The sequence below is a fragment of the Oncorhynchus mykiss genome, chromosome 28 (genome assembly GCF_013265735.2).
Source record: "Oncorhynchus mykiss isolate Arlee chromosome 28, USDA_OmykA_1.1, whole genome shotgun sequence".
Taxonomy (NCBI): domain Eukaryota; kingdom Metazoa; phylum Chordata; class Actinopteri; order Salmoniformes; family Salmonidae; genus Oncorhynchus; species Oncorhynchus mykiss.
In genome coordinates, this window is record NC_048592.1 from 30,346,265 (window position 1) to 30,367,005 (window position 20,741).

General features: G+C 40.6%; 2 protein-coding genes across 3 annotated transcripts; both read left to right on the forward strand.

Moving 5' to 3' along the window:
* Positions 1-1,143: 1,143 nt before the first annotated feature.
* On the forward strand, positions 1,144-7,404 carry LOC110508913 (mediator of RNA polymerase II transcription subunit 26). 2 transcript variants are annotated; one of them, XM_021589822.2, is made up of 3 exons: positions 1,144-1,463; positions 3,764-3,838; positions 3,946-7,404. In XM_021589822.2, the coding sequence occupies exons 1-3, from the start codon at positions 1,392-1,394 to the stop codon at positions 5,614-5,616; spliced, it is 1,818 nt and encodes a 605-aa protein (XP_021445497.1). In that variant the 5' UTR covers positions 1,144-1,391; the 3' UTR covers positions 5,617-7,404. The 2 variants fall into 2 exon arrangements, with proteins under 2 accessions (XP_021445497.1, XP_021445496.1); XM_021589821.2 differs by having other exon boundaries at positions 1,160-1,463; positions 3,761-3,838.
* A 6,516-nt stretch (positions 7,405-13,920) lies between these two features.
* On the forward strand, positions 13,921-20,403 carry LOC110508914 (calponin-2). Its single transcript, XM_021589823.2, has 7 exons — positions 13,921-14,139; positions 16,838-16,959; positions 17,236-17,302; positions 17,662-17,799; positions 18,103-18,219; positions 18,664-18,810; positions 18,997-20,403. The coding sequence occupies exons 1-7, from the start codon at positions 14,077-14,079 to the stop codon at positions 19,288-19,290; spliced, it is 948 nt and encodes a 315-aa protein (XP_021445498.1). The 5' UTR covers positions 13,921-14,076; the 3' UTR covers positions 19,291-20,403.
* Positions 20,404-20,741: the final 338 nt, after the last annotated feature.

Below are 20,741 nucleotides of genomic sequence, written 5' to 3' on the forward strand. Positions count from 1 at the left end.
CAGCAACAGGACAGTTATGCTCATCGAATATGCAAATCCTAGCATTCAGCAGAACAGCTTGGCAATCCTGTACTTTTGTTGAGCTGACCCTTTAAAATGAATGGATCAAATCTTGTTCTTTTTAAATTGTGCTTTTATATAAAACGGGAAAAAACAGACCAAAAAATCCATGTGGGCTGTATTAAATGTGTGCTAAATAACTGAAAACGGATGTTAAGCTTCTATTCGAATCATACCTAATGTATTTTTCTTGTCTGAAGGCTTCAGTCTTTGTATCTTTGCATTACTATTTGTAAATGAAATTAGATTAAATAAAATCTAAATAAGCATATTAATGTGACTGACCCCACTGAATGTTGTTGACCCATGGTTTTATTGTTGTACAATGTCTCCATCTGGTGATCATGAGAGGTAGAATGGCTGTAGAGAGCACAAATATTATGTTCACACACTAAGATGATGATGATAATAATAGTAATAATAATATTTGTAGAGCCATTGTACCTGAAGCGGTCACATTCAAATCTTGTCAGCTAAAATAAAATAACTACTTATCAACTTTTCAGAAAGATAATGCATTTAGTTCCCATCAATTGGCATTTTTTTCCACATCTTTGGGAGTTTCCCAGGTGAGTCGCTGGAAAGAACCTTATTCACCTGGTTCCCATGGCCCCTCTAGTCACATCCTGTATAGACCCAGCAAGTGAACATTTCAGCAACAGTTTGGAGGAAAGCAATGCTAACAATAACTATTTTAACTGCTTGGGCCAGTAAATAGTCCACACTATTAGACTACAAAGAATCATTGACCTAATCAAGTCCAGTGAGGTTTCCATAGGACCATATGTTCACCTAATTTAGCTTTTTATTGCATAAGAACAATACAATGCAGGGTCATACACAAAAGGCACCATCAGTAGGAATAACTTCCTATTGAAAAAAATAACAGCTAGAACTGAACACTTACATTTGTAGTGTTTAATATAAGCTACAATTAATTTCACAGTAGGTTATTGTAAGCAAATGTTATTGAAAACACAGTAGTTGGGCCTTCCCACTAGGCCTGCACTTACCCTAGGTGTGTTTAGGTTTAGCTACGTGCGCGGGTCAAGTGTGCGTCCATTGCATCCCATAATGCAATAGGCCGTTGTGAATGATCCAGCAGTCAGCAGCTGGTGGTGAGTTTCCAGAGCGCCGAAGAGGCAGTAGCAGGCGATAAACGTCTCCGAATCAATGTGACATTATACGAACGTTTAAGCGTACATGCATTAGATAAATATGCGGCTCAAGTATCTAGCATATCTCCATAAAGGCCCGTGAGTGTCGACAAGTACCACAGTATTCGTTTTGGAGGATTCCTCCCCCGTCCGCCGGATCGCACCAAACAGGCAATGACAACGGCCTCAGCAACTCCGCAGCAGATGAGAGACCGGCTGCTGCAGGCCATCGATAGTCACAGCAATGTGAGTAGCAAGCAACACGATGTGGCTATCAGGACGAATACTTGCCGTCATATTTATTTAAAAATAATATTCCCAATATCCACAGATAAATTATAGCTAATAATACAAGCTTGTGAGTTGACACCTTGCTTGCTAGCTCAAGTTAGCTACTGACTTATCTACTGTAGGTAGTTAAAACTAGCCAGCTTGCTACGCTAACGTAGCTAACTTCGTTGCTAGCCTGGCCAACAGGGTAATGTTTAGCCAGCTATGTTGAAAACAAGTTAGCTTAACTCTTGATACACTAAATGGATATCAGACAAAATAGCGTCAGCCTAACGTTAGTTAGCTAACTATCTAGCCCACTTGATTTTTCTCCCATTCCTCGTCCGCGTCGAAATACACGTTGTTGCGTAGCTAATAGTACATAGCAAGCTAATAGCTACCAAGTACCTAACTAACGTTAGTTGGTTGGCTAGCTAACTTGTCAAAATGAGTGAGGTCGAACTTGTTTTGGTATTTATTGGCAAGCTTCGTTTCTAATTCCTTCACCGAACTAGTTAACTAACTTTGGGCTAGTTAGCCAATGAGCCAGCGAATGAAACCTCTGTTTCAAACAAGTGTTTATCTGTTAAATTCTAGCTAGTTAAAAGTAGTTGGCTAGCTAATCACATGACATGTGTTATCCAATACCTATCTAAACACCTGTAGTGATTTTGTTGGCCAAGGTTTAGGTAGCTTAGTTAACTTAACTCGTAGAAAGCTACCTGGCTACAATACTAGCTACCTTAGCAGCAATGGCTATACAGTTGACTCCTCATTGCAACCTGCAAACTAGTTACCTAGCTAAGATTATAAGTAGCATCAGGTTAACGTGGCTAGCCTCATGTCATGTAACGTTACCTAGTTGTCAGGCTATCTTATTCAGTGTTTCCTGCTATGGATAAGATAATTTAGGTATAATGTAGCTAGTTATATGCAACAAGCTACTGTATCATGCTTTAAATAATTGTAGGAAAAATAAACATATTTTCACGACTTCAGTTGTATCATCAAAATCAACACATCAAAGCACGTTTTGGGCTCATTCAGTAGTTTTTACGTGATTAAGTAGAATCCTGTTGATATTCCTTAAACATCAATTGAAAATGGTACTGTTGCTGCTTCCGGTTGTCATCGATTTTTGATTTGTAGTCCAGTGTCAAAATATCAATTTTAAATGTCCAAATTCATGACATGCAGAAATAGTTTGTGCTATTTTGAAGATAAAACAAAAAATTACTCTCTACACATACATGTCATACATGTGTTGAGAAGATATATTTTGCTAAATTACTACCGTATAAACTACTCACACCAACATTTACCAAGAGGCTTGTACTGTAATCAGTAGTGCACACAAATCGTTCACATTGATATTGTATATTAATCCACGGATCTTGGAAAATAACCACGGCAACATGTACTATTTGCGCTCTTCTAACGGACAACCCATAATGATCTTGGGTATACTACATATAGCCTACCTGTCGATAGATTAGAACCTGTAGTAGCCATTTATTAGCTCATCTCCTTGTGCCACAATGTTTTTGCAGTAGATAGCCAAAGGAAACCCAACCCTTTTTTTTGGACTGCATCATTTTATTGAATCACCTCCGGTAGTTCTACAAACCAAAAATATGACTCTGTTTAAAGCAATCGATTTAGTATCATTGAGAGAGAAATGTCCTTACGACAGTGATATGTGGTTGTCTCACTTTGCTGTCTGGTAAATGTAAAGACAGCTTTCTTTTAATCTAGATGACTAACTTTTATATTACCAATCACCAATCTGAGGTAAAAAATAAAAATAAAAAAGTGTAATTACACTCCATTTGTGGTGAAAATACAAGCTTGTGTAACACAAACTGTCCACATTAGGGAAGTTAGCACATAAAAAATAATTTTATGACAAAATAATTCAACATGTAAATTTAGGATGATAGTATATTCTGCCCACTCACCAAGCTATTGCACCTATTTCTCACTCATTATTATGCACTCAAACACAATTTAACCTGGCTCTCTAGACTAGAACTTCCATAGTGTCTGTGCAGCAGCCTGAACGTTCAACATCACTAGTAATTGGCCAGATTGCTTGTTAGCCAGTTGATAACCAGCATAGCGTTTAGCTCTAGCTAGGTAATAGGCCAGCTCGCAAGCCAACTGTTGTTTACTTAGAAGTATCAGCTAGCTAGTAACTACAGTTGCTTGACACCATCTTTTTAAATGACTTGTCAGAAATTCTGTGTTCTGATCACCACTTTTGCTCCTTCCAGCAGATTTGCAATATGGTGGCAGTATTAGAAGTTATCACATATTTGGAGAAGTTCCCTATCACCAAAGAAGCTCTTGAGGTAAGACCCAAAGCTTTTAAGTAAAAAAAAAAAAAAAAGTATTGTTCTCAGTGTCAATGATTCTGGTGTTCTTAACCACTTTTTATTATTTTTTATTACCAACTTAGGAAACTCGCTTAGGGAAACTGATCAATGATGTGAGGAAGCAGACCAAGGATGAAGACCTTGCGAAGCGTGCCAAGAAGCTTTTGCGGAGCTGGCAGAAATTGATCGAGCCAGGGCAAAATGAGACTCCATCGCGGGGGGCCATGTGTGTCCCGGGCTCTGCAAATGGCAGTGCCCACCCCCTTCGGACTGACATTCCACCCCCTGATGTCTCAATGGCAAGCAAGGGTGTCCCAGAGGTGAAAACCAGAAATGACGTCCACAACACCCACTCGCCAAAAGCGGAGAAGTCGAGCAGCAGAAAGCGTAGAGGGGAGCAAAGGGACAGTGTGCACTTAGTGGCCAAAATCTCCAACTTGTCCCCCTACGAGCAGATGTACAACACCCCACCACCACCCACAAATGGGATTGCAGGTAGCCCTGAGGCTCCCCCATCGCCGGACAGGGCCCGTACAGAGCCCCTAGAGAATGACAAACATAGTAGAATCCCTGTCAATGCTGTCAAGCCTCACCCAAGCTCCCCGGGCCTCACCAAACTACCTAGCACTTCTTCTTTACTCAAGACTGCTGTGTTGCAGCAGCAGGCAAGGCTGGACGAAGGAGGCGGTGGACAGTATCAGGCCAAAAGCCCCCACTGTCTCTCATCAAGTCTGCGGAGTCCGCGAGCTATGAAGCAAGAGATGATGTCCAAGCGCTCTTCAACATATGCACCAAAAGGGACTATCCCAAGCCCAGCCCGGAGCCCTCGCTTGCTGTCGTCCCAGTCTTTAAAGCCCCCAGCCGAAGTGTCTCATGTGGATGGGCTGCCACCCCCTGCCCATAGGGCCTCACTGCACTGGCCCGGCTCCTCAGAGGTCACCACCCATCCCCCACGCAACGCTGCAACACTGGAACCCCCATCGGTGTTCCCTCCCACCTCCCAGCCCGCCCCAACCAACTCTGAGTGCTCAGAACTACATAGACCCACCCCCTCCTCCTCTGTAGTGGTGGTCAAGGCTGAGGCAGAAGTCGCTGCCTCCAGCTCGGACCGCAAAAAGAGGAAGAAGTACAGGTCCAGGGACTACTCTGTCAACCTGCAGGGGCAGGACACAGAGGACCAAACGAGGCCTGTGCGGTTAAAAGAGCGCAGGCTAACGTTTGACCCTGTGACGGGGCAGATCAAGTCCATGGTACATAAAGAACCCTCTCAGGTGGAAGAACCTCCAAGGCCACCTCCCCCTGAGCCCCAGCAGAGGACTCACCTGCCCCTGCAGCAGCATCCCGCTCCCACCCCCAGCCCCTTCCAACAGACTAACTGGAAAGAGCTGTCCCGAAACGACATCATCCAGTCCTACCTAAACCTTCAGAGCAACGTGCTCACATCCTCGGGGGTCCAGGCCCCCGGCGCACACTTTTTCATGTCAGAATACCTGAAACGGGAGGAGAGCGATGTTAGGGAGGCAAGGCGAGGAGTCCACGTCTTGCAGCTGGACAGCTTGGTAACGGACACACCTGGGGTGAGCCGGGAGGTGACTGACGAGGACCTCCACAGAGTACATATGGAGCACTGGCAAGGGGTAAACGGTTGTTGCGACACCAAGGGCACTTGGTACGACTGGACGGAGTGCATATCTTTGGATCCGCATGGGGATGAGAGCAAACTAAACATCCTGCCATATGTCTGCCTAGACTGAGTAGTTGGAGTGTCTCTCTCTCTGTCACTTGACAGAGGAAGGAAAACTATTTTTTTAGCCACTGAGTTGTGGAAAGCCAGAACTGCAAAACTCCCTCCGTGCCTCCCTCAGAGATAATCGAATGAGGTTTTGGTAAAAAAAAAAAATTAAAAAAAGTTGGTTTGTCAAAGGGCTGCTGTTTCAGTTCTCTTTTCTTTCAAAGATTTAAAAAAAAGTTGCAGAAAAGATGTGCCCCTGTTTGCAGTGCTGCTACTAACAAGGAATTGCAAACTAAGGTTCTAGTTGAGGGTTGGCTGGGGTTTAGGTGTCCAGTCGAGGCACAGTTATGCTCAGAAGGGGTTGAAAGAGTTCATCTAGCACAGATAAAGCCGAATGTGTCCAGCAAGTGGAATACTGGCACCAATTTGGCAGTTACAAGAAGCTTTATGTGACATATATATAAAAAATAAATTATAAAATGTCTTATGTATACATCTATTTATTTGACCTTTTCTGTTTTTTTTGGGAGGTTTATCGAAACAGATGTACAAAACCTGTAGAGCTTTTCTGTTTGCATCACATAATGTTGACCTGTTCTGCAATGCAAACGAGGCATACCATTGTTTTGCACAGTCTTTTCTTTTTATTGGCCAATGCGCGTTAGCTATCCAACATTCCATACTCCTCACATCTCTCTCCTCACTCTGTTCTAATGTACCCATGCCATCATACACTTATTACCGGGAGGAAATACTTAAACAAATTTTGCCTGTTTTTGAATGTGTTCAATTCAAAAAGTATTGTTTACTTCTTCAATTAATTATTTGTTAAATGTACATTTAGTATTTCCTCCCATATCCCCTAGCAATCCTCACCCAGGCAGAACTGTGAGCAAAAAATGTCAAAACGGAGGGCGCTAATGCATTAAAACTGTAAACAATTGTGAGGACAAGAAAATACGGAAGTGTTTGTATGCGCGAACTATACTTGTCACCATTCCTTTAGCTATCATTTTGCCTTATGGAATTTCATCACAACATTTTTAAAGTTGAACAGCCTTAGTGAATGTACAGAAATGAGACCTTTTGTATTTAGTTATACAGTGGTAGATAACTTTTGTAATTCCATAATTGACACAAAGTTACGTGTAGATAAAAATACAACACACCTGCAAGTTCAAATTTTGTACATCCATGTCAAAATTCCCTCAGATCTTTTAAGCGTTTGTTTTGCAGGAATGTTCTACTCATTGAGAAGCATGCATGATGGTGAATGAACAAGCATAGTTTCTTTAGCTTTTTTTGTTAACTACATAAACCTAGAGTGCTGTGGTACCATCACACATTCTAAAAACTATTTCCATGTAACAAACATGGTAGTTCAAAGTAGTTTCTTTTCCCTTTTCTCATCTTGCATTGCCACTGTTCTCCACATATAACATGACTTTAGATAGGCGAAGATCAGACTGTGTGCCGATAAATCCATCCCTACCAATGTGCCTTTGAATCTGTATTTGTTCCGCAAAATACTCCTGTCCTTGGAGCTAGGTTTATGTCAGGGACAATTCCAAATTCTATGTCCGATAATGCTGGAATATGCACCATTTTTTTTCGAAGCAATGGTCCTTAGTGAACACTGGTCCAGTATGGGTAAATTGCAGACTGCGATATCACTCAAACACAGCTCGCAATAAAGAAATGTTAAAGATGATTGATGTGGATCTGGTCAGTTTTGACTGGGACATCTTTATTTGTTCAGTGTTTAACATCTCTCAATAGTTTGAAAAATAAAGTGACATTCTAAACCCTCTGCTCTGTTTTCTTAATTCTGACACAATATAAACCCAACCTGTAGTCAGGTTGGGGTTAACTGTTTAATGTTGGTATTAACATGGTACATTCAATGAAGTAAATGCGTGTGTTTATGGGTTCATAACTACTTTGTTTTTCATTGTGTATTCTCAGTGTCCTCATGGAACACTTCGGTTGGTTTTACGCATGGAGTAGAATGGGATATGAGAAGTTCTATGGTTAAACAGAAATGTATATCATAGCTTTATATCTTTTTTTTATTAGGTTCTGTAGCTGTCATCATTGTTATGATAAACCGCAACAACTCAACTCCCTTCCTCCTGATAGCATAACCGAGTCTCTACATGCATTTCAGAACACCTCTGTGCTGAATCACTCCAATCAACCGATGACTAAGCTGCTCAGTGCACTTTTACCTCACCCGAGTTGTAGTCAGTGAACTGCTGCTCCTTCTAGAAGACTCCTCTTTAGACTTGAATTATCATTACACATCCATGGTGTCACCTCTCTGACAACCAGCTGCATTCCTGTGACTGTCTGGAAACATGTCACTGAGGACCAGGTCAGAGCTCTGTTGCCTGTTGGGTCTTTGGGCCCTCTAAGTTCTCAATTGTGACCCCACTTCTCCTCGTCATTCTCTGGTGGTAGGTGGCTGTTCATATCGGATTCATGAACCTTGCTTCCCTACCCCTTGCCTTCAGGCAATGATCAAACGATATACAGTTGAAGTCAGAAGTTTACATACACTTAGGTAGGAGTCATTAAAACTTGTTTTTTCAACCACTCCACAAATCTCTTGTTAACAAACTATAGTTTTGGCAAGTCGGTGAGGACATTACTTTGTGCATGACACAAGTCATTTTTCCATCAATTGTTTACAGACAGATTATTTCACTTATAATTCACTGTATCACACTTCCAGTGGGTCAGAGGTGTACATACACTAAGTTGACTGCCTTTAAACAGCTTGGAAAATTCCAGAAAATTATGTCAAGGCTTTAAAAGCTTCTGATAGGCTAATAGACATTATTTGAGTCAATTGGAGGTGTACCTTCAAACTCAGTGCCTCTTTGCTTGACATCATGGGAAAATCAAAAGAAATCAGCCAAGACCTAAGAAAAAAATGTAGACCTCCACAAGTCTGGTTCATCCTTGGGAGCAATTTCCAAACGCCTGAAGGTACCACGTTCATCTGTACAAACAATAGTACGCAAGTATAAACACCATGGAATCACGCAGCTGTCATATTGCTCAGGAAGGAGACCCCAATCCCAGAACAACAGCAAAGGACCTTGTGAAAATGCTGGAGGAAACAGGTACAAAGGTATCTATATCCACAGTAAAACTAGTCCTAAATCGACAACCTGAAAGGCCGCTCAGCAAGGAAGAAGCTACCGCTCCAAAACCGCCATAAAAGACCAGACTACGGTTTGCAACTGCACATGGGGACAAAGATTGTATTATTTGGAGAAATGTCCTCTGGTCTGATGAAACAAAAATAGAACTGTTTGGCCATAATGGCCATCGTAATGTTTGGAGGAAAAAGGTGGAGGCTTGCAAGCCAAAGAACACCATCCCAACCGTGAAGCACGGGGGTGGCAGCATCATGTTGTGGGGGTGCTTTGCTGCAGGAGGGCTGGTGCACTTCACAAAATGGATGGCATCATGAGGTAAGAAAAGTATGTGGATATATTGAAGCAACATCTCAAGACATCAATCAGGAAGTTAAAGCTTGGTCGCAAATGGGTCTTCCAAATGGACAATGATCCCAAGCATACTTCCAAAGTTCTGGCAAAATGGACAACAAAGTCAAGGTATTGGAGTGGCCATCACAAAGCCCTGACCTCAATCCTATAGAGAATTTGTGGGAAGAACTGAAAAAACATGTGTGCGAGCAAGGAGGCCTACAAACCTGACTCAGTTACACCAGCTCTGTCAGAAGGAATGGGCCCAAATTCACCCAACTTATTGTGGGAAGCTTGTGGAAGGCTACCCAAAACGTTTGACCCAAGTTAGAGGCACAATTTAAAGGCAATCCAAAAAAAATACTAATTGAGTATATGTAAACTTCTGACCCACTGGGAATGTGATGAAATAAATAAAAGCTGAAATAAATCATCTCTCTACTATTATCCTGACATTCTTAAAATAAAGTGGTGATCCTAAATGACCTAAGGCAGGGAATTTTTACTAGGATTAAATGTCAGGAATTGTGAAAAACTGAGTTTAAATATATTTGGCTAATGTATGTAAAGTTCTGACTTCAACTGTACTTCTGCCAGACACCCACACCACCTGCAAGGATACAGCAGCAGCCAAACTCCCAGCCTGGTCTCATAGTCTAGACGTAACATAGTGAATGTAAATCCAACACACTCATATTAGTATGATACTGTATGTTAGGTTTGGCATGGTTACAGTGCCTTGCGAAAGTATTCGGCCCCCTTGAACTTCGCGACCTTTTGCCACATTTCAGGCTTCAAACATAAAGATATAAAACTGTATTTTTTTGTGAAGAATCAACAACAAGTGGGACACAATCATGAAGTGGAACGACATTTATTGGATATTTCAAACTTTTTTAACAAATCAAAAACTGAAAAATTGGGCGTGCAAAATTATTCAGCCCCCTTAAGTTAATACTTTGTAGCGCCACCTTTTGCTGCGATTACAGCTGTAAGTCGCTTGGGGTATGTCTCTATCAGTTTTGCACATCGAGAGACTGAAATTTTTTCCCATTCCTCATTGCAAAACAGCTCGAGCTCAGTGAGGTTGGATGGAGAGCATTTGTGAACAGCAGTTTTCAGTTCTTTCCACAGATTCTCGATTGGATTCAGGTCTGGACTTTGACTTGGCCATTCTAACACCTGGATATGTTTATTTTTGAACCATTCCATTGTAGATTTTGCTTTATGCTTTGGATCATTGTCTTGTTGGAAGACAAATCTCCGTCCCAGTCTCAGGTCTTTTGCAGACCATCAGGTTTTCTTCCAGAATGGTCCTGTATTTGGCTCCATCCATCTTCCCATCAATTTTAACCATCTTCCCTGTCCCTGCTGAAGAAAAGCAGGCCCAAACCATGATGCTGCCACCACCATGTTTGACAGTGGGGATGGTGTGTTCAGCTGTGTTGCTTTTACGACAAACATAACGTTTTGCATTGTTGCCAAAAAGTTCAATTTTGGTTTCATCTGACCAGAGCACCTTCTTCCACATGTTTGGTGTGTCTCCCATGTGGCTTGTGGCAAACTTTAAACGACACTTTTTATGGACATCTTTAAGAAATGGCTTTCTTCTTGCCACTCTTCCATAAAGGCCAGATTTGTGCAATATACAACTGATTGTTGTCCTATGGACAGAGTCTCCCACCTCCGCTGTAGATCTCTGCAGTTCATCCAGAGTGATCATGGGCCTCTTGGCTGCATCTCTGATCAGTCTTCTCCTTGTATGAGCTGAAAGTTTAGAGGGACGGACAGTGCAGGTGCATTTATACGGCGACTTGATTACACACAGGTGGATTGTATTTATCATCATTAGTCATTTAGGTCAACATTGGATCATTCAGAGATCCTCACTGAACTTCTGGAGAGAGTTTGCTGCACTGAAAGTAAAGGGGCTGAATAATTTTGCACGCCCAATTTTTCAGTTTTTGATTTGTTAAAAAAGTTTGAAATATCCAATAAATGTCGTTCCACTTCATGATTGTGTCCCACTTGTTGTTGATTCTTCACAAAAAAATACAGTTTTATATCTTTATGTTTGAAGCCTGAAATGTGGCAAAAGGTCGCAAAGTTCAAGGGGGCCGAATACTTTCGCAAGGCACTGCACATAAGACAGATGGTTACTTAAAGCAAAAACAAAGTATGGTGGTTTGTCGTGCATATAACCCTAATGTCTAGCAGGTTGCTAGTTTGAATCTCATCAGGGACTAATTTAACATTTGAGTTAATTAGCGACATTTCAACTACTTACTACTTATTAGCTACTTTGCAACCAAAGTTCCCTCTAATTTTTTTCGGCACTGAGCAAATTTCAGGTCTGCTGAGTGCAAACTTGAACTTTGTGAAATTCTGTGCAACTTCCAGCGCATCTTGACTGTGAACACTGAGGCCGTATCCGCTTTAAGTTACAGTTTTAATTGTGGCCATGTAGGATTCTGTTGCAATTTAATCATACTGTAGGCCTACCAGAGTGGCCTACCATCTAAAACGATGGAGAAAATGCATCCCATAACATTTTAACATTGAAATAGCTGTTTTATCATTCTGCCTAGAGTAGAAGCCAGTGTGTGGTGTTCAATGTAGGCCTACATTCCATGAGACTTTAAAAAAAACATGCAGGGCTTGACATTAACCTGTTTATCCACTTGTCCTTCAGACAAGGATATTGTTGTGTTGTTTAATGCAAGAAACAACTTTACAAAATAAAAAGCATTATTATTCCCATACCATTATTACAGAGAATGAGACAAATTATGCTTCTCTCTGCCTATTGGCTACTTAGCTTATTCAAGCCTGTCTCAAAATACAACACTGTCCTTTAAAGACAAAAAAGGTCTTTACCTGACTCGCCTTTCAAAGATGTCTAGAAATGTACATGTTTTGTGCTCTTGTAGGAAGCAATCACCCCTATTGCTGACTACGAATGATCTATAACTGGACTAATAACTCACTAACTAACAAAGAATATGAACACAATGTGCACACATGGCTACATGCAGCTCTCCGCTTTGATCTCAAAACAAGTGCATCTACTCACGAGCACTCATGCTGTAAACACAGTCCAGTTCAAAGTAAATGGCACAGATCCCATAGGGCGGCAAACAATTGGTCCAGCATCGTTAGGGTTAGGCCGTCATTGTAAATAAGAATTTGTTCTTAACTGACTTGCCTAGTAAAATAATGGTTAAATAAAAAAAATCCATATATGGCAATGGTCTATTTGCATATAGGCCTACTGCAGCTCTGATTGGTTATGCCGCACCGGTCTGTGTAGATTACGGGCTGAGTAGCGCTTGTCAATGCAATAGAATCCTACTCTGATGCATTCTGCCTAGAACAAAGTTTGCATAGTTTGTTTTGTTTCAGTATGTTGCATTGAAAGTGGCAATTTTGCGTTGATTCGATCCCAATTGGCACAGTAAAGGGAAATGTTGATAGTGTTAACAGGAGAAATAGTGGTCACCAACCTTTTCTGAGTCAAGATCACTTTGAGTCAAAATGCACTGTTGTAGTGATGAGTGAAATAGGAAAAACATGCATTTTATGGCTTGTGAAAGTGTTGAATACAAAGTGTCGACAGTTGTGAGTAAGAACTTACACATCAACTCACTAATAAAAACAGCATCTCTTTGCTGTATTCATTGACAGTTTCTCTCTAGTCATGGTTTTCAACGTTTTGAAATCTCACTGTATCAACTATAGGCCTATACTGCACTTAATTTGCTATATTGGCCTGCCGTGAAGGTAGAGTTTGTACCTTCAGACATATAAAATTGTTAAAAATGCCAACAGTTGGCCTTTTTAACAAACAACACCAGGCCACAGTGCAGCTGAATCGGTGTACCTACCGACAACAGGCCAAGACAAAAAAAAAAAAAGAAGTGTAACCTATAAATGTTTGTATTTTTTTACTCCCGTTTCTCCCCAATTTCGTGGTATCCAATTGGTAGTAACAGTCTTGTCTCGTCGTTGGAACTCACAGAATAATAGGAAATAGTTTATGATACTGAATTGGGCTAAGGATGTTGGATAACGTTGTTGGTAGGTATCCAAATGAGTTCAGTATTCCATTTTAATTTGAGACTAAGAAGTGTAATGTCATGGATTATCAAGATAATATTCCAAAGACGAATTGAATTGACAACGACACTAAGGCTGCGTTTAGACAGCCAGAACAATTATGATTTTTTTTCTCCCACTAGCGAGCTGATGTGAAAAGATCTGATGTGATTGGTCAAAAGACTAATTAGTGGGGGAAAAAAACAGAATTGATCTGCCTTTCTGTCACTGAAGTGATATAAATGGACACTGAATTGACTTTACTTTTTTTTATCAGTGTTTTATGATGTTATTGTAGACAAAAGTAACTGTGGTTTCTAACAATGTAATAACACATAAATCATGATAATGTGTCTAATGTAGGCTAAACTAAAATATTCGGATAAATGTTTTATGTCGTGTTCTCGTTTGGATGTAGCCTACTAGTGATATTAACATTCTCAGAATTCCAAACCCCTTGAACGAGCAAAGGGAGTCCTTTACACTAAAAAAATGTGTCTCAAGAGTAGTATCATTACGTCATTCAGTAGCTCGTTTTGGTAGTTCCTCTACTCAAACTTTTCCCGACGGTGATTCAAGACTCCATGACTGCTGGTTGGACCATAGGATACTCCCACCATTCAGGAATGTGGGACTTTCCTTCCATATAAGGACTTTTTGATATCAATCACGAGTAACTACCTAGACTCAGAAAGGGGAAGGTGGAGCCTAAAATCGATTAACGAAGCGTACAAGTTCGTGTAAGCATTTTTATTGGTTGCAAGAAAAAAGAAAGGAAGTGTTTAGTTCACTCCGGAGTTTAACTGGAAGAGAAACGAAAATAAAAGTATTTCCACAAAGAAACTAATACAAAGTATCTATACGAAAAACAAAGTAACTCGTTTATAATAATGTCTGGCTCATCATTTAACAGAGGTCCTGCTTATGGGTTTTCTGCAGAAGTCAAAAGCAAGGTAAGTGTTCACGGAAGGGAGTAAAGTGCGAATGAATCATTTGCCTTATGGTAGTAGCCTATAGCGTTAGTGAGGTTTATTACGGAAAACTTGATTTATTTATTGAAAAATGTGTATGCCTAGGTATTTTAGGTTACATAGGCTATGATGTAAACTGAGTGTAAAGATAATTACGTGGAACGGGCAAAGCTACTATACTTTTGGAATGACCTAAATAAAGCGGGAAACTTTTATCAAATTACAAGTTTTACCGGCTACGCACATATGTTTGATAACACTGTTCATTAATATGACAAAATGCTAATTTAAAAAAACTTTAGTTTGGTTTAAGTAGTTGGTTTACTTTTGGGAAGCGCTTAAAAAAGCATGGGCGTTGCCCGTGTTGGCAATGTATATTTTCTTGTGGCAAGTTAAAAATCCCTATACTGTCCCATTACATAGAGAAACTGGTCAGTACAACACTGTAGGTCTTTCATGCATCCATCCATCCATGTCCCTGAGTTTGTCACCCATCCAGAGGTCACACAGTCCTATCACGAGAACAACTGCTGCATCCTGCGCTGTGGTGGATTGGGGCCTTGGTGAATGGCTATTGTAGTGCGCAGTGCGTAATTTGACAATTGGCATCGCAAAACAATCCAAATAGAAATATGTTCTCTTTTTGAACATGTGCACTTTCAAAAGTAAACGTTGACAGGAGACAGTGCCAGTGTTTTCTGGTGGCAGGTAGTATAGCTGTTAGAGAGGGTTGCCAGTTCGAATCCCGGTCCGACTGGAAAGATTTGTCGGGAAGTGAGCAGGCAACCGGAGGTTTGCTTCTACCAAATCGGTTGGACCTTGTGTGTACTTGACCAATTAAGTGATCTTAGATTAAGTTTATCTGCAAATGCCCTTCATCCAAAACATCAATGACAGTGTGGATGGCACAACCAGGAGTTAACCTACTACTGTATCCCTCGGGCCAAATATAACTGTTTTATCCCAAATTTACAGTGAAGATTTAGAGCGTTTGTGTTCCTGTACTTATTGTTTTTTGTAATCGTGTGTTACACTTTTACAGTGTAATGGGAGAAATGACATTGAAATGCTTTGCAAAGTTCGCCAACATGGCTCTTCACTTATGTAAATAGAGAATTCCTTGGCTGAGCATTCCTTGGCTGAGTCCTTATATTGGCGAGGGTTTTCCATTGGTCCTCAGAACAGTGTACGGGTAGCCAAGTGGATGTAAAGCTGGTGGTTTCCTCTCATACCAATGAATGATGTCCATTGTCTCTGGTATTTCCTGCTGTTAATGATGTAGCAATGCAAGGTGAAGTCTTGAAGTGTTGTTATTCAAGGAGTTTTTCCTCCTTGACTAAGGCCCCTTAACAATTCTAGATGGTAGGTGAAATTATGGTTAACCCAGATGTTGGAACTGATCCACTAGACAAGACTATCAAATATGTTTTTTGAGAACGGAATAGTGGTCCATGTTCAATCCATTTGATTTAAACTCCTTCAACTCAGCGTCCTAACAGTCTCATTCCCCATGATCTAAATTGCGCCTCGGAATGAATTCCTTGAGTTCACCATGCCTCTCGAAATTACATATTTCAAATGTCCTGTGGGCAATTAAAGCAGTCAATGTTGTTTTAATTTGGGGATAATCAAATGAAGCAAATATATAATGACAGGACCGGTTTGCCCAGAAAGTCCTTCATTCGGTTGTACTTAAAGGTCCGCTTCACATTTTAGCCGTGGAGGGAAATTTGTGGAGAATATTTTGACCCTATTCCTCAGTCTTACTATTCTTTGGTACAGATTTGTAACTTCAACCTCAAAACGCATTGTTGAGAGATATAGAGGCCTTTTAAAAAAATATAACTTTCTGTACAAACATTGCAGTGTTTTTGCATTTCTATTTGTAGTAGCATTTTCATACTAAGATCGACACTACAGATATATGACGTTTTCTAAACGTTGCTTTTAGTGCCAGTTTCCATCTTCACACTTTCTTTTGATTATTTACTCAACCAAAGTATTTACAAATCAGGATAACACTTTAAACACCCTCTCATCAAGGAATGCAGCGTCAAATTGCATAGTTTAACTCTACCCTATACCATGCAGCTGCCTTCCTGTGCTTCAAGGAGATTTAAGTGGTTAACCGAACAGGATGCGTGCGCGTTTTGTGTTTGAGCTAATGTCAGTGTTGGCTCTGTAAGGGCTGTTAAACAGCAAGAATAACACACAAAGTTATCCCAATTGGTTGACACCGTGAATCATGGTTTTGGGGCCGCCCATAATAAACTCTTGAGAGAGAATTTGAACACGCACAAACCATAATAATCTTTATTTCTGCTGTGGTTCTGGAAATGAAAACGCCCACTACCAAGTCATCAATTGATGATGAGTACTTCCACACATACGTTAGTAGCACTTTTTTTAATACGGGAAGTACCTGGTAAAATAGTAATTACACTGTAATAATCTATGAATTACTTGTTTGTTTCTTTGGGATTCATTCAAACAAGCAGCAATGGCCACCATTAGGTACCAGATAATTCTACACAATTGGTAACTATTTGAAGTACCCATTGGAAAGTTTTCTCCTAAATACCAGTGGAAACATTACTGTAAAATAAAGTGTAACCTACATGTTGTGCAACTTTTTCCAAGATGTAAAGGTCTCCTATAATGAACTTTTGACCTTCCCCAGATTGCCGGAAAGTACGACCCTCAGAGAGAGGAGGAGCTAAAGGTCTGGATCGAGGATACGACCGGATGTGACATCGGGGAAGACTTCCAGAAAGGCCTGAAAAATGGTGTCATCTTGTGCAAGTACGTTTCTGAATAGGGCCAGGATCCGTCATCACATCCCTATGTACAATGTGGCTTTATTTATTGGCACCAGCCAATGCATTCAACCAAAGACATCACTCATAAACGTTCTGCTAGCTACAACATTATACATCAAATCATACAATCCATTGCATATGTCCTGTCTGTCCTCCTTGCTGTGGGTTTTACTGTAATATAGACCCTTTTCTCCTCTGATTCCTTCTGTTACCTATGAGGTGCTGCAGTCTAAGTAAGCAAACTCTCTTTCTCCCCTAGACTGATCAACAAACTTCAACCTGGCTCTGTGAAAAAGATCAACTCGTCCACCATGAACTGGCATCAGGTGAGCTGCTTGGATTGTTCTCTCTACGTGAACAGACTTGAACTGTACTTTACCAGCTGGTTTTACAGTTAGAGAATATATCTGAGCTGTTGTGCTGACCAAGCCTGTTTTTTTACTAGCTTAAAAGCAGAGGTAGATTGTTATTATTAGAGGTGCAACTCTCTGGACCAGTGAGTTTACTGAAATAGAATTTGGGTTAGAATATGAAATATAGTGAGACCTCGGTGTGCCAGAGATCCTTTTAGCTCAATGGCTTGTGATGGCCTCGTTATAGGTGTGACTTCCTAAAATCTACCTTCATGCAATTATTGAGAAGCTCTTTACTCATCTTTTCTTCTAATGCACTCGTCTGGTTCTAGCTGGAGAACATCACCAACTTCATCAAATCTATCCAAATGTACGGCCTGAAGCCCCATGATATCTTTGAGGCCAACGACCTGTTTGAGAGTGGGAACATGACCCAGGTCCAGAGCACACTGCTGTCTCTCGCTGGCACGGTAAAACTTGTCAAACTAATTTTTATGGTTGCATCCCTTATGAGAATCTTCTGTATTTGAACTGTGTAATTGCCACTTGCATAAATCGCTTGACCTTGTTGAACAGAGCATTACTGCATGTCAGGTTTTGTCTTCGTAAAGATGTTCCAGACGCTAAAATAATGGTGTCTCGTCCTCATCAACATATGGTGTCAGAAGCGGGATGTAAATACAGCCCCCTCCTGAATAAGCTCATAGAATTGTGTCCAGTAAAATCTTGGGGCATCCAACAGTGACTGGATTTCTGTACACTTTCCCCTGCAGGCCAAGACCAAGGGCTGCCAGTCCCGAGTGGACATTGGGGTGAAGTACGCAGACAAACAGGAGAGGCTATTCGACGAGGAGAAGATGAAGGCCGGACAGTGTGTCATTGGACTGCAGGCAAGAGGGAATGTGTTGACAGTGATACCACTGAAGAAGATGTTCTTTTTGCTGTTGCAAGCTCTGTTGCCGTCTTGCCAAACAAAAAAACATCAGTAGCTAAGCTAACCAATAGATATTGCTAACAGCCTTTATAACAGGCTAAGGGAGAGACAGACTGACATCCATGCTATTGTTCTTATAAAACTCATTTTATTTAATCTTTTCATAACTTCTATTTGTTTTGGATATTTCTTATTGAATGTAGGGTTACATCAATGATTCCTAACTTTTATATGCCCTTTGGCATGACTTCTATTTTAGCCAAGAACAATATTGTTAATTTGATGATATCTACTCAGGCATTCTCAGTCTGTCTGAAAGTCTCCATCTAAGGGGGGTTGTAATTTTCCATTCATCCTTTGCTGTTTTCCTTTTATAACTGATATCTGTCTCTCTCTGCAGATGGGGACGAATAAGTGTGCCAGCCAGGCGGGCATGAATGCATACGGCACCAGGAGGCACCTCTACGATCCCAAGGCTCACATCCTGCCCCCCATGGACAACTCCACCATCAGTCTGCAAATGGGTACCAACAAGGGGGCCAGTCAGGTAGAAGTCCATGTGTAGAAAAGCAAATGCAAGTTCTCATTAATTTCACCATGTCTTAACTCAATCAAGGTATCAATATTGTCAATGGGGGACATAACTGCACTAGTAAACTTAGGCTTTTACTAGTGGATTCTTGCTTATTTTAATTCACTGCTACATATTAATTAGTTATCTTCCTCTACTCAGGCTGGCATGACAGCTCCAGGAACCCGCCGTGCCATCTATGACCAGAAGCTGGGCACAGACAAATGTGACAACAGCACCATGTCACTGCAGATGGGCTCCAATGCAGGTGCCAATCAGAGCGGGCAGAACTTTGGCCTGGGTCGTCAGATCTACAACGCCAAGTACTGCCCCAAGAACGAGGAGGAGCAGAATGGGGCCGGAGCCGAATATGTCCCTGAATACCAAGACGAGGGTTACCAAGAATTCAAAGATGAATCGGTGCCGGTGTACCAGCAAGAGGGGACGGATTATTAAAAGGGGGGGTTGTGCTGGTTGAAAACAGAAGAAACATCAAGAAAGGCTTTTTCAAAGTTATTTGTTACATAGGATTTTCCGCCTTTTGGTTGATCTCCTTTTGGTATTGGACAATAGTGCCCTCTTGCCCTCATTTAAGCACCGGTTAGGACCAATGTTAGACATATCTCACATGTACTATGCATTAGTAGGTTTTTATATTCCTGTTGAAATGGCTATGCTTATGTGTTTTTAAAGTGTAACCACTAAAGCCAGTGCTGGTGTCTGGGCTGTGATTGGCTTTTATATCCCAATGATTAGCTTTTAGTAAAGTACCAAAGCCCTCTTGCCAGTTTCCCCCTCAACAACTGTTTGCCGTTGGTACATTTAAATGTTTATGCCAATTTTTTTTTTTATCTTAAGGCAAATATTGCCTGGAATCCATCTTTGAAAGAACCCAATAGAATTCAATTATTAAAAATCCCCAGTTCAAAAATGGACTGTTCCATAATTGTAATTTACCTATCCTTGTACCAAAGGTCATATTGTTAATGTAACCTATATACATTTATATTACCATAGTTGATATGAATTTGTGGTAATTATTTGTATCCATTCAGTATTTTTACTTGGTAATCTAAAAGACAACAAGATGTGTCTGTTTGGACCTTCAAAACAAACCACCGTCCACTTTTTTATGTATGCCAACTGTATACTTTCTTTGGAGGAAATATTTCCTTTGTTTGCATAACCAGAGCAACTGGAGCCAAGGTTGTTTTCTTTGGCTTAGAGTATCTTGGGGGAAAAAAAACATTCAGGCTTTCAACATTCCAAGCTGGATACTGGATTCATTTTATCAGTCTTCTTCATTGTATAATGTTTTAATGGATTTACCGATAAGAGGATCAAACATATTTTTGATTTTGAACTCTGTCATTCAATGTGATTATTTATATATAGTTTTGTTAAGTGTTTTTGTTTTGTACCGACTCTGAAGGGAAATTTGCTCTTACTACCTTTTTGGTTTTATATATATTCTTTGGGCTTTCCTTTCAATCCATATTTTCATTATGAATAGAAACATTTATGGAAGTTGGGAAATATGTGTGAATAAAGACATACATTGTATACAAACCAGGCTGATGTGCCAATTAGTTGCAATTATAGAGTGTCTCATTAGTTACATGGTTATCATAACTTAGGCTACGATCATTTAGATCATGTGGCTTTAATTAGGACATAAACAATGTCTGCATTCCATAGCCTAACATACTAATTGCATGGTATGTGAAAAAATGCAGTGTTGTCGGCATGGGATTTTGAGTCAATTGGGTCGCTGATGGAATAGAGAAGTACTTTTGGTAATTTAGTGTATGTGGACACCTGTTTGACGAACATCTCATTCGAAAATCATGGGCATTAATATGGAGTTTGTCCCACCTTTGCTGCTATAACAGCCTCCACTCTTCTGG

Coding starts and splice junctions, on each gene's coding strand:
- LOC110508914 (XM_021589823.2), top strand. CDS start 14,077: ATGTCTGGCTCATCATTTAACAGAGGTCCTGCTTATGGGTTTTCTGCA. Junction 14,140..16,837: donor CTGCAGAAGTCAAAAGCAAG/GTAAGTGTTCAC, acceptor GACCTTCCCCAG/ATTGCCGGAAAGTACGACCC. Junction 17,800..18,102: donor TGCTGTCTCTCGCTGGCACG/GTAAAACTTGTC, acceptor TTTCCCCTGCAG/GCCAAGACCAAGGGCTGCCA.
- LOC110508913 (XM_021589821.2), top strand. CDS start 1,392: ATGACAACGGCCTCAGCAACTCCGCAGCAGATGAGAGACCGGCTGCTG. Junction 1,464..3,760: donor CCATCGATAGTCACAGCAAT/GTGAGTAGCAAG, acceptor TGCTCCTTCCAG/CAGATTTGCAATATGGTGGC. Junction 3,839..3,945: donor TCACCAAAGAAGCTCTTGAG/GTAAGACCCAAA, acceptor TTACCAACTTAG/GAAACTCGCTTAGGGAAACT.